Below are 14,427 nucleotides of genomic sequence, written 5' to 3'. Positions count from 1 at the left end.
AAACATTAACAGCCGATGGACTTCCACTGATGGACATAGGCCTGTTGCATAGACTTACAAACACCACGGTCTCGAGCCTCCACCAACCGCTCCCTGAAACCCGCTTGATGTCTTCACTTCAGCTTCGCGACTAACTGAGCTATGTCAGTGACATTGGTTCTTCTACGGATCTCCTCATTTCAGATTACATCACGCAGAGTAACCAAGCATAGCTCGCTTCATTGCCAGTTGAGACTTCTTGAGGCCTATAGAGTTAGCGATCAAGTCTCGGATCCGTAAGTCATCACTAGCAAGACGAAGTCGTTCGAATCTTGAGGGAATACGGGTACAAAATATAGGGACTTTATTTACTCGGGGAAGATGCATCTTTTTAATGATGTAAGATTTTTTTAAATCGGTCAAGAAGTTTTTGAGCTAAACGCAAGAAACAAAAAATCAAATCTTACATTATTACCTCTTTATAATATTAGTTTATATAGAGTAGTTCAGTTTACTTATTTAGACGCTGTTTACCAAAAAGCTTTAAATCAAAGAATCAAATTCACGTGACGTTAAAAAAAAACATCAATTAGTTTCGTAGTTCAGCGAAAACCGACATACAAAAATTCTACTTATTAGTTTTTGTGTGTTTTAAAAAATGAATTCAATCTGCTAATTAATGCATTGCGATACACCACCGTAAATAAATAATGTGCATCGAACTTAAAATTTTTAATTTGTTGGTTAACATTAAACTGTCACTTAAAGAAAATGTCGTGCAATAAATCAATGTGGCTCACCAACGAAATAATTATTTCTACCAATAATAATTTTTATCGTTTAGCTGCGCGTGAAAGCGTGACAACTCGAACACCTTTCACTTTAAAGCGAAGGCCACACTGACGACGGTGATTTATTTTAGTTTCTTTTTTTTTTTAATATTTCAAACAAAATTTTATTATTAGTACGTGTGGGGTCAAGTAATTCTTCCATCTATATGTATAAAGAGAGCCCATAATTTTGTCAAACAATTCAGACTGTAGTACTGTGTGAAATAATTTAAAACCGGTTGCTTGGACACTCATAGGCCCGCCATTTATTTTTGTATTGATTTTTTTATTTTTTAAGCATTACTTAAAAGTAAAAAAAAATATGTAGATTAGGCTGTGACTATGTGATATTTTTCGAAAATAAAATACTAATTCATGTATCAAACAATTTTTTTCCTGCGGTCAACAATAATACATGAATTAATAATACTTGTAATAAAGGTTTTGTTTAAGATATTTTTTCCGATTGCATCGGCGTCACTGGGGGATTTCTTGCCGGGTTTTTTGGTAGTATCTGTTTTTCCAACATGTGGTAGATTCACTGACAGAGTTAACTTTTGAAAAGTGCTTGAAGCTACCTGTAATATTTTAATTTAATTTGTGGTTGACGTAAGAAATCGGGGAAAGTCGTTAAACCGCGTCGGACACAAGACGCATATTGAACGCGTTGGTGTGACCTATGCTTTATTCCGACTGGTTAAGTATTCGGAGTATCTGCTGATGAATTCAAAATTTAAAAAATAAGGTTAAATACACTTAAGCAGTTGGTAGAGTAATCAAACAATTATAGTAAGTTTATGTAATTAGTTTTTGTCATAAGCTTTGTATAGACAGCGGGAGCGAGTGAGATGGCAAACTGCAGCCAAAAACAAGGAAAGGTGGCGATCCTTGGTTTTTTTATCATCATCATCAGCCGACAGATTATAGGCAATGGTGGAAAAACATACAATCAGATTGGCCATCTGCTTGGTCCGAGAGTTGTAACTATACAAAAGAACAAATGAAATGAGGAGGCCGAAGAACCGAAGTCACTGACATGGCATGGCACATTGTTCGAAAGCCGATGGACATTGTGTTCCAAGGTGCTGAAAAGGTGGCCCCGCACCGGAAAGGGACCGAGGATATCAAGCGGGTTGCGGGTTGCGGGAGACGCTGGATGCTGGCGGCTCGAGTGGAAGTCCATGCAAGAGGCCTATGTCAAGCAGTGGACGTTAACCGACTGTTGATGATATGATGATCGTCATATCAGCCTATGGACGTCAACTGCAGGCCACAGGCCTTTTGAACGCACTTCAAACACCAATTTGCTACATATTCCTTATAAAAAGACCCTCCTTGAGTTAGACTACAGATAACTATCCAATTTAAACAGGGCGAAGGCGGGGCGGGCCAGTACAGACAAACTGAGCTATCCCCAAAAGTCATAGTAAACGGCACAAATAATTAACACTCCCATCAAAATTCCGCGCATCTACAATTCGTTGAAGTCACCCTTTAGCCACCCTAAACCGTGGGGAAGTCTAGACTGCAGACCGATCCATACTGCAGTGCATCGATCGAGGTCGGGTCGACGGCCGCGGCGTCGCGACTCCCCCTCGCCCCGCACGCCAAAACAAACCCCGCAAGGGTTTACGATGTTGACCGCCCAGGTGCGGCGATTCGCGAATTTATATAGACCACGCATGGATCACTGCTCCCCAAATTTTTAGGCGTACCCCACGCGTGCTAATTTCAATACAATTGACACAAGATTTTCTTCGGTATAATACAATAAACCTCAGTCACCAGATACTTATCTTTGTGGCAACCCTTCGATATCTTTCAAGTTAAAGACCAGTTAAAGGTCTCTAGTGAAGAGTTGTCATAAATTAACCTATGTTGGAAATTGAGAGGCCAGACTTTAGACTTGCTTATTATCCTTTTACCTTCCAAAGTCACTATAGCCCAATTTGCAGATTGCCCTACCATATACGTACCGTAGATGAAGGTTTAGCCATTACAGGTTCTTGTATCAAACTTACAGGACTCAAAGTAACAGTCGTGTCTGAGATTTTGTTCCAAAATTTGCTAGAGAGAGAATTCAAATTGATTTTTTCGGATCTATGAGGTGCACAGGTGCAATGTTGGTCGACCCCCCACCAGGTGGACTGACGACATCAAGCGAGTCGCAGGGATTCGCTGGATGCAGGTGGCTCAGTATCGTGATGTTTGGAAGTCCCTACAAAAGGCCTATGTCCTGCAGTGGGCGTCCATCGGCTAATATGATGATGATGATGATGAGGTGCATCCGCTGGGAAAATTTTAGTAAATTATGTAAATTAACTAATGTGTTTTACTTACTGAAGTCAATGAGTAATCTTCCGTAGCCTTGCCTTTGGTATGGAGGCAGCGTGAGTATACACGACACGTTGTAGTTGAGAAAAGAGTTCTTTTCCTGTAGACAAGAAATACGTGTTACAAAGTTTTCACCAAAAACAGTTGCGCTGAAAAAAGTGTAAAAAACCAGTTTTCACATATTTTTCTTTGATTTGTGCAACGGAGTGGTTGCACAAAACCAATTAAATGTTAGGATGTGGTACAATAGGACAAAACTAGCGAAACGAAGTTTGGGAAACTCTGGCATAGATGAAACGATAGTCAAAACGCAATCATAATAAATCCTAATCCTAACAATGGTCATAAATGCAAATGTGAGTTTGTTTTGTTGGTATGCTTCAAAGCCTTATTATATGCTGTAAGCTTCATAACGAGACCAAAGAAATATTAGCAGGAGATTTAGAAAAACATAGAAGTTATGCTAAAGTCTGCCTTTGGTGTTGAAAGACGGAAGGGATGAAGAAACGCCTCTCTAGAAAGCATCTTTTTTGAGACTTGGATCGAAGGAGTTTGTAGGCAGAGTAAGATCAAACCGAAGGTCTCCATGATAATATTTTGTGTATTTTTTTTTTAATTTTAGGTAGGGTAATAGAAGTAAAGGCTCCCTTTTTAAATTATTTACTGTCCCCTGCGAGACACCCAAAACGTTTCACATATTATAACATCGGGCCCGCAGTGCGCGCCCCCCGGTGACAATCTGCGGATGTAAACACGCCGCCAGACGTCTAGACGGCGCTTGCTGCTGTGGAGTAACGCAATAAATCCAGACGTCTGTTCCGAACGACGACCCGCGCGAGCGAGAAGACTTGAGGGCATTGCACGATTAGGTATATGTACCTATTATAAATTATAGAGAACCTCTGCAAGGTGTGAGGAATTGCGGTATTAGACACCCGCCCCGAAGAATGTGAAGATATACCTACATCTCTTTTTTCATAAACAATAAATAACATTATTGTATGTCTAAATTAGCCACAGTGGATATGTTTATTTAAAACATAAAACTCAAAAGCTATCGTCTACGGCCACGCTATCTAAGGGCGTCACATTTTCACAATTAAAAATCAAAGATTATTTAAAAATAATTTTTATTTCATCGTAAAACATAAAAATTTACTAGTACTACATTTTATAGAAAGCGAGAGTATAATTGTGTGACATGAATAAGAAACGAAGAAATCTATCAGAATATACATAAAAAACAATCAAAAAAGTATAAATCTGTAGCTTACAATGGGACATAATCGTGGATAAGATATCTTAGAGGACCCCGCTATGAAGGAACGAAAGTTTTGTATCAAAATTGTGTGATTGGGTGAATTATAATAGAGGATTTATGAATTAGGGGGCCTACTACTTTATAAGGGGTACTCATCGTCATCAATATTATTTTATAAAAATGTAAAAAATAAGGAATGTAATTATGCCCTTAATACTATTAAATAAATTATTTATGCAAACAAATAATTTTACTTAAATTTAAATTGCATAGGCAGACAAGATCAAAATATTGACGACGAGCGAAATATAGATAAGAGTCAACAAAACACGAATGAGGAGATCTGTACTAGAGATATGTTTAAGTATTAATCCGTCTGGAGAGAGAACGACGACTGCATATAATATCGGATTTAAACACGCTCCCAGACGTCTAGACTTCCTGCAAATGTAATAAATCCTGACATCTGGTCATGACAATCTATCTAATACGTGGGAGATGGTCCGGCACTTTTATCTTCACTATGATCTATCATGTAGGATATAAAACAATGAAGGATTAGTTACACCATTTATATAGAACGACTTAACGGATTACGATGAAATGAGATATGGTAGTGAGATAGATAGTGTTCCATATAAGCAATTTTCCTCCCGATATTACCGATAGTCCGGGAAATACGCGGGTGTAGCCACTGAACTACGGTATACTTTAATATGGATTTCACAACACATTTTTGGACCACACGGTCTGGTATGTTTACGATGGAAGTTGCGTAAGGCAGCTCCTCTGAGGGCAGCATCGCTTTTTGGTCCCGAGTCTTCATTAAGCCCCGTAACTCCAGGGCCGCGGGGCAAGTGATTTGGAATTGGAAAGTTCTTTGCAGTTTTACGGTGGAATTCATAGTCGTAGTAGGGGGCCCCTAAGGGGATTATTCAGCCGCTATGTGTCGAATTCAACCCCTACGCGTTTCATAGACAAAAGAAACCCCTCATTTGACAGGAGCTGGCGGCTGACTGCTGAATTACCGATATTTGTCAGCCAAACCATCCCCTGGCATTTTTTTTGTTGTTATTCGTGATTTATTTATTAGAAAGTGGACGTTCGGATCGTTATAAGTGAAGTTATAAACAGCGAGTTATATCAGTGCCCAAGATATATATTCGCAATTGCGTAAACCCAGTATAATACTATGGCGATATGGAATGTACGAAAGATTCTCATATTAGGCATAATATGCCTCTGTTTGATGAAGAATGAACACAGAAGACCAAGAGAGGAATACCAATACCGCTAGTATTATACATTCTAGCAGCACTTCGATTCTATGAAACGGGATGTTATCAGGTACGTACCTTTGTTCATTATCAATAATTTTTTGTTCATGAAGACGCCGCGCGGTTTCACCCTGTGTGGTTCCCATTTCCGTAAGAATATGGGGATAAAATATAGCCTATAGAGCTCGGGAATAGTGTAGCTTCCCAACAGTGAAAGAATTTTTTAAATTGGTTCAGTAGTTCCAGAGCCTATTCAAAACATACAAACAAACAAATCTTTCCTGTTTCTATTATTAGTAAAGATAAATTAGGAGTAGATATAAAACCAATTAGCCCAGTGGGTATGACCCCTGCCTTTGATTATGATGGTGTAGGTTCCCAACAGTGATAGAATCTTTCAAATCAGTTCAGTAGTTACAGATCCTATTCAAAACAAACAAACAAATTTTTCCTGTTTATAATATTAGTATAGATAAATTAGGAGTAGGTCAAAATCCATATAGCCCAGTAGATATGACCTCTGCCTTCTATTCGGAGGGTGTAGGTTCAAACGCTGTCTGAAACATGCACCTCCAAATCATTTCAGTTATGTGCATTTTATGAATTTAAATGTATATCACATGTCTCATACGGTGAAGGAAAAACATTGTCTCTACATGTGTGAAGTCTGCCAATTCACATTGGGCTAGAGTGGTGGACCTTATCCCTCTCATTCTGAGAGGAGACTCATGCTTAACATACTCATGATGAAGAATTTAATTAGTTTGTTTGTAATCTAACCTATATAAATGTTAGGTACACCTATCTAGTTTTGATTTAGGAAATATACCTATAACCTACATAAATGTAACTAACATAATGTTTATTTTCAGACTGTATGTGCATTCCATCAAGCATTCTATGAAATAACAGAAATGCCACAAGTCAAGCTGTATTGATGGCACGCATAGGTATACATATAAACAACCCCGGAGGACCCTATGCACAGATTTAAAGAAACCGGCTATCATGGCAGGGAATAGCAGTGATGAGCTCTGAGAATACTGTTTTACCAAGAATACTGAGAATACTTTGGTCCTTGAAAATCCGAGTTTTCAGATCACAGTAATTGGAAGACCCACATACCTTGAAAAGTCAGCAGCATTTAATATAGAGGTAGTAGGAGTGAGTGCAGTATGTTGTAAGGTCACTCACTCTGAAGTCCATAACAATAGAAAATGTATACAAATCTTAATTGAATGAAATTTATTGATTCACATCTTTAATAAAGATAATTATTAAATGTTTACTTCTGCATTTTTCATTTAAGTCTGGCCCTATAAAAATATACAATAATAACAATAAGTTATATGTATGATAAATTATGTATTTATTGTTGTTATTAATTAAACTTTGTATTAAAAGGATATAGGTTTGATTTTAGAATTGCAATAAGTACTGTGTGGTTCATTATTATCAGCCCATTACCGGGCCAAGCCTACCTCCTAAATATATAATATTATGTGATCTAAAGCTTTGTGAAATGCAATTTTACCACTATTTCTAAGGATAAGCTACACTTATATTTATTTACTGCACTTACTATAAATTGTAAGAAAATACAGCATAATAGTACCTACTTGTAATTATTTCAGGTAATTATAGGTGGTTTTGAGTAAAATAAACAAATTTCCTCTTACAATTTTTTTTTTTATTTCAAGTAGGATTCCACATTACAAAAGTATGAAATATCAAACTACTAATATAGTAAATAGTATGCTTGGGATTTCTCTGCGTGATCGAATCACAAATGAGGAGATCCGCAGACAAACCAAAGTCACTGACATAGGTAGCACAGCGAGTCGTGAAGCTGAAGTGGCAATGGGCAGGCCACATAGTTCGAAGAGCCGATGAAATCGCAGTGTTGGTCGAACCCCCACTAGGTGGACCGAGGGCATCAAGCGGGTTGCAGGGAGCCGCTGGACGCTGGCGGCTCGAGACCGTTGTGTTTGAAAGTCCATGCAAGACGGCTATGTCCAGCAGTGGACGTCCATCGGCTGATAATTTTGATTATGATCAAGTTCGTTCACATATCTTCAATATTTTTCTAACAACTCCTTCTTGTGAGAAAGAAACTTTTTGATAAAATTGATCTATTGTACTCTTGAACGAATTAAATTTTACTATGATAAATAAAAACAAAAAGTAAATGAAAATATTAGAAAATAGAAACTCAATTATTTTGTAAAATGTCAAAGAATTAACAAAATACGTCTCTCTGTGGTTCTGTCACAGAATTTTCAAAGATCTAATGTAAAATCATAGACAACATTTGCTTGAAACTCCAGTCACCTAGGGGCTCTCTAGTAGTTTGTTTATGAAATGCAATGAAGGATGATTCAATAGTCAGCCCCTGGGTGAATACTGAATATTGGTTTGTGGGGGATTGTTCACTTCACGACTATGAATTCCAGGGTTAGATTCTTTAGCCGGGGGGTCGGCTAGACCTTGCGTGCCGTACATGTATCGATAGGTACGCCTTTGTGGAGAGAATATTTACCACATTGTGTGCATTAAACGTAGGTTATGGCATGAGGAGGAGGAAGGATGTTATTCATTTAATATACGGCCCTCTACAGGCCCTTCTCTCATTACAGGACAGGGGATATGGAGCTTAGACCCACCACGCATCTCCAATGCTGGTTGGCGGATTAAGGGTGATAATGTTTAACATTTTTTAATGATCATCATCAGATGTTAATGACAATGACTGAGACCGACACAGTATCTAAGGCACGGGGGTGAAATACAACTTCCTAAAGCAGGGCCGAGTTTTACTGAAAATTTCTTAGAAGAAGGAAAAGCTCAGTACTTTCTAGACCCAGGGTTCGAATCCAGTACCTAAGTCACAAAGGCTAACCTTGAGGTCCTAAGCCACATAGGCTAACCACTGTACCAACGAGGTAGTTATTGATTTGACTATCTTTATTTTATTTTAACATTTAGTATTACGTTAGTGTTTCTATTTTCGGAAGACCTTTAGCTTAGAATGCAGTAGTGAGGTGTAGGTAGAGACAAACGTTAAACAGGCGCGTTATGAAAATCTGAAGAAACATCAGTAATGCATAAACATATTACTAAATTACCAGCATCATCAGTTTTCTGATAAATGGTATCCAATGTCATGTCTCCCTTTTTATCACATTAAATATAAGTATTAATATATACTCAAAAGTCTTCGAACAGTGCGTGTTGCCAGTGATGACCTATGGTTCCGAGACTTGGTCGCTAACTATGGGCCTCATAAGAAGGCTCAGAGTCACACAGCGGGCGATGGAACGAGCTATGTTAGGAGTATCTCTGCGTGATCGAATCAGAAATGAGGAGATCCGCAGAAGAACCAAAGTCACCGACATAGCTCAACGAGTTGCGAAGCTGAAGTGGCAATGGGCGGGGCACATAGTTCGAAGAGCCGATGGACGTTGGGGTCCCAAAGTGCTGGAATGGCGACCCCGCACTAGTAAGCGCAGTGTTGGCCGACCCCCCACCAGGTGGACTGACGACATCAAGCGAGTCGCAGGGATTCGCTGGATGCAGGTGGCTCAGTATCGTGATGTTTGGAAGTCCCTACAAAAGGCCTATGTCCTGCAGTGGACGTCCATCGGCTGATATGATGATGATGATGATGAATATATACTCAGAGGTACAATTATCCTCCCACTTTAATATACTCGCGTCATATTAAAGTGGGCGGACAATTGAGCTTCTGAGTATATTTTAACGAAAGGTTTTTATTTTGTTTCTTTACGTTACGCATACAAAGGCGGTACTGGACAATTGATTACGTTTATACAATATACCTTATACCTACTAGCGAACGTCCGTAGAATTTTGAAAAATCTTGAATCACATTATTTTTAGTCTTCTTCTGGTAGTACACATATAAATTTTTACAAATGTAACTTTCCATGAAGGGCTTTCCATACATACTTTCAACTCCTGTTAAATTTTCAAAAAAGGTTTTGTATATCCAGAGATCACCTACAGATTGATTGCAGTAAACGGTTTGACTAAGACAAAATTCGTATTGTTATTTAAAATGTGGTGTTTTCTGCCACCTACAATTAAAATACCTTCAAGGCAACAATGAATAGTCATTATCTACAGTTCGTTTCATGTAGGATGGTGTGGGTGACAGTTCGTTTCACTCTTGAAAGTTTGCCGAGATTCACGATAATAGTAATTATGAACATCATACAGGCGACTCACCGTACCCATGGTATCTAAAAAAAAACACTTTCCATCATCTCAATCCCTTCAAAACTGGCACTAGCTGATGCCGCGCGGTTTTACCCGCGTGGTACCCGTTCCCGTAGGAATATGGTGATAAAATATAGCCTATAGCCGTCCTCGGTAAATTGGCTATCTAACACTGAAAGAATTTTTCAAATAGGACCAGTAGTCCCTGAGATTAGCGGGTTCAATCAATCAAACAAACAAACAAACTCTTCAGCTTTATAATATTAGTATAGATGATTGTAGTCAAGCGCAAGCCTTTTTACCATAAATAAAAACAAATCGTCCAGTGATTTTACGCTTGATCAATCACCCATTGGTCGATATTCACGCGTCTGGCCAGAGCTACCTTTCAGGCAGTGGCGGATTTACTTTGCAAAATAAAAAATAATAGTTTTTAAAGTTTTCCCGCCCCTCTGAAATTCGATACCCTATAGCTTGGCAACTTCGTTGATGATGGAAGTGAGGTGCATCAGTCGTGGGTTTTTCATTCATCGCTACACGCTCCCCAGCCCGCGCGGACCATCGGGAATGTTACGAACGAATTTGACAAGTTATAATTCGTAATCAATGTAATTACTCGTACATGTTGTCTGTCAATAAAATTGTAACTTTTTTATATTTAAGTACCTACTGTACAGTTCGGTGTAGAGAGCGGTGAAAGCCTAGTGGTTATAACCTCGGTCTTCGATTCGGAGGGCGTAGATTGAAATCCGGTCCGGGACATGCACCTTCAACTTTTCACTTATGTGCATTTTAAGAAAGTAAATATTACGTGAAAAAAACAGTGACAAAATAACATCGTGAAGAAACCTGCATACCTGAGAGTTTTTTAGTTCTCTATGACGTGTGTGAAGTGTGCCAGTCTGCATTGGGTCCACGAGGTTGACTATTAGCCTAACCCCTCTCATTCTGAGAGGAGACTGTTTTTTTTTCAAGATACGTTCTTTATTTGAAAGACAAGATTTTTGGGCCTAATTTGCCGCCATAGGCTCCACCCTACTTAGCCTGCTGGTAAATCCGCCACTGCTTTCAGGTATGAATGTATGATTGGATCAGCTCCTCGGTTCGGTACAGTCGTGCACAGACGGGGTCAACGGCCCGGCGTGGCGAAAAGCGGTATATTCGCAATAGATGAATGTGTTTAAGTGTCTAGACATAGAGGGATGCGTTGTTCAACCCTAACCTAACACGCCCTCTGAAATACCTATACGAGTATAGTGCACATTTACAAAATTGTGGACGTAATTAAATTAGCTTTGTGGATTTATACCGGGAAATATTCTGAAAGGTCTTTTTATAAGTTTTTAATAACCAAGTTCCAAAACAAAGGTTCAATTATTTTTTTTTTTATTATTTACAAGTTCGCCCTTGACTGCAATCTCACCTGATGGTAAGTGACGATGCAATCTAAGATGGAAGCGGGCTAACTTGTTAAGAAGAGGATGAAAACCCACACCCCTTTCGGTTTCTACACGACATCATACCGGAAAGCTAAATCGCTTGGCGGTACGTCTTTGTCGTTAGGGTGGTAACTAGCCACGGCCGAAGCCTCCTACCAGCCTGTAAGACCGATTTTTCTATATCACTGTTTAACTAGCTCCGTAAAAACGTATGTATGGGTCAGTTTCTAATGTTCGATCGGTCTTTGGTATACCTACTTGTCGATGACAATGAGTAATGGATGACAATTGAATATTATTACATTGCTAGAGTGCACGCAAGTTAAGTCTGCGCGCGACTGGCGGCGCAAGTATGTTGCCAGCGTTAGTGATCTCTTTTACCTGCCGAGAGATAGATAGAGATAGACGACAAGATGGCGACACTTTTGGTTAGTTCCGATTTTCGCTACGCGCAAACTCATCTTGCGCTCACTTTACCACAGAGCTGCAGGCTCACTATCTTTGACTATGCTAGTTGACATTAACGAAATTTTGATTCTATGTAAAAATGTCATCCGGTGCTTATTAGTAGATATCACAGTAACTGACATTTTGTCAACTGATTTGATGTTTATTTTAATAGATTGATAACAAAGACCAAAATAATGTATAGGTCAGCTGCTCTGAGAAAGGAGCCGGAAGGTAACCATGAGGATTCCTAAACAAAAAGATAATTGGGATCATCACTCATACCAAACAGTTATAATAACAATAATGTAGTAGCTTGTTTTCGTTAAAATATTAATTTACTAGCGGACGCCAACAACTTCGTCCGCTCTTAGACCCCTTTAATCCGACACTGTTGCAAAGTCTATTCTTAGCGGACGTCTAACAATATCGATGGACTGTCTACCTCTGGCTAGACATGGGCCTCTTGTAATGATATCCAATCACTAAGACCTTGAGCTGACTGCATCCCGCTTGTTGTCATCAGTCCTCCCAGTAGGGGGTCAACTAATACTACGATTACCGATGCGGGGCCGCCGTTCCGTTGGATCTTTGATTATAGCAATCGATTACTAATCTTGTATACATACAATTTGTACGAAGTATTTTTGTATAATATAAATTATATAATGTAGATAATTGTACATCACACAAGTGATATGTTTAAATGTCAAAAATGCGTTTGTTTGTCTGATTGTAGAATTGTTTGTTATGCTGTCACGCCCAAGCGCCGGGGGCGATTTTCCAACTAGTTACCTCATTCAAGGCTTACCCTCTTTTTTGGTTGACTGGACTAAGCCTAGATTGCTTTTCCTTATTATTGGCATGCATTTTTCAAAATCCCAAATTATGAACTTGTGATAATGGTGGAGATCAAAGATCATGTAAAGTCAGCATAAAATATTCTTGACTTTAATAAGCGATTTTTTTAGTTTCCCTAAAATCACCGACTTCCCATTTTCGTGGGAATAAAAACACACCCAATGGTGACGTGCCTCGTACAACTGAGACGATTTTAAAAACAGTTAAAATATTAAAATCCGTCAAGCCGTGCTAAAGAAGTAAACAGTGTACGATATCAGTACTTATACCTGGTCTCCACGATACAGATCAATCTAGTGTGGAGACCACAGGCAATGTTATGGTTTTATGTATATTTTTTTGGTGAATAAAGATTTTATTTATTTATTATTTATTTATTTATTATAAAGAAAATTGAAGTGTCTGTCTGTAATTTCAAAATAACTATGTAGGTACATAATAGTTATTTACACGAAACTAAAACACAAAGAAACTTTTTAGAATTTTCGTGTCTGTCTGTTTTACTAGAACAAAAAGGAGGTTATTGAGCAACTGACAGCCTTTTTTTATTCGGGAAACGTCTATGGTTTCTGCGGGATTTGTGGAAAACCTAATTCTGTCCGCTAGACCATAAAATACATTCGATAAACGCAGCTCTGTTTCAGTAGTCGAGTAACGAGTAAAAAGAGATAATTACTATGATTTACACAGCAAATAAACCATCGTTCTACAACCGAATTTACCGCCAAAATTTGTGAAAGGTACGTGAAAAATTGTGAAAACCTTTCACAAAAATCAAAGGTAAACTTCCCGTTGTGGCTGTAAACACAGACGGACGCATCGAACGTTTATTTTACACAAGTTGCACGTTAAATGTAGACGGCGGGGTGGGCGGGGGGTCACTGACCGGGGGGGCGCTTCCCGAATCTTTGACAAGCTCTGACCCGTCGCACTTTGCCGCACAAAGGTTTATTGTGTTCCCACTTTAAATTGTTTCTTGGGCTGCGCGGATCAAAGGCGCTTTGGCGAGATATAATATAAAAAATAAACTTGTCCATGTCTACTTATGTCTGCGGGTTTTTAGGGTTCCGCAGTCCACAAGGAACCTTTATAGTTTCGCTATGTTCGTCTGTCCGCAGTTTAGCCCAGAGACTATCACTACTAGAAAGCTGTAATTTAGCATGAGTATGATATGATTGATAATAACTTGAAAAATATTTTTTTTAGGGTACTTACCTCCCCCTTATATGTAGAGTGGGCATATTTTTTTTTATTTTGTTTAATCTTAAAATGTGGAATATTTTTAGAGACGTCTTAAAAAAATATTGTGGGCCTGGAAATACTACTTTTCGATTTAGGGATCCGTTTGTAAAATATTAACATTTTAAGTGCTAATTTTGTTAGAGTCAAGTGTCCCCCCCCTCTATCACGTATCCATAAACGGTTGTTTATGGATACGTGAAAAAATTCACGGAAGTAGGATTTAGAATGTTAATTGGAACTCGAAAATTGCATACTAAAACCATTTTTAATTAAATCGATATAACTTAAGGGTCTTTTAAAACAAGAAAGCTGAAATTTGTAGCATGGGTAATGTACATATATATACATATGTTAATCACGTCTATAAAATTGTAAAAAAAAAACATTTATTGAAATTGAATGAATGAAATGAAATGAATTCTTTCCCTACATGTAAATTGAGGATGATTTTTTCTCGTCTGCGACCGTGTCTCACACTTAGCCGCTTAGCTTTTTTAAGAACAAATATCATTCAAATA

General features: G+C 38.5%; 1 protein-coding gene across 1 annotated transcript in view; it reads right to left on the bottom strand.

Annotated features, from left to right (window-relative positions):
* The window catches only part of LOC112058507 (histone acetyltransferase KAT7), a 48,836-nt gene that overhangs the window by 6,701 nt on the left and 27,708 nt on the right, over positions 1-14,427 (bottom strand). Inside the window, exon 12 of the mRNA XM_024099390.2 lies at positions 3,150-3,243. Within this exon, the coding sequence (XP_023955158.2) occupies positions 3,150-3,243 (94 nt within the window). The remainder of the gene's footprint in view (positions 1-3,149; positions 3,244-14,427) is intronic.

This window comes from Bicyclus anynana, chromosome 9, assembly GCF_947172395.1.
Source record: "Bicyclus anynana chromosome 9, ilBicAnyn1.1, whole genome shotgun sequence".
Classification (NCBI taxonomy): domain Eukaryota; kingdom Metazoa; phylum Arthropoda; class Insecta; order Lepidoptera; family Nymphalidae; genus Bicyclus; species Bicyclus anynana.
This window is presented reverse-complemented; position numbering and strand designations above follow the sequence as displayed.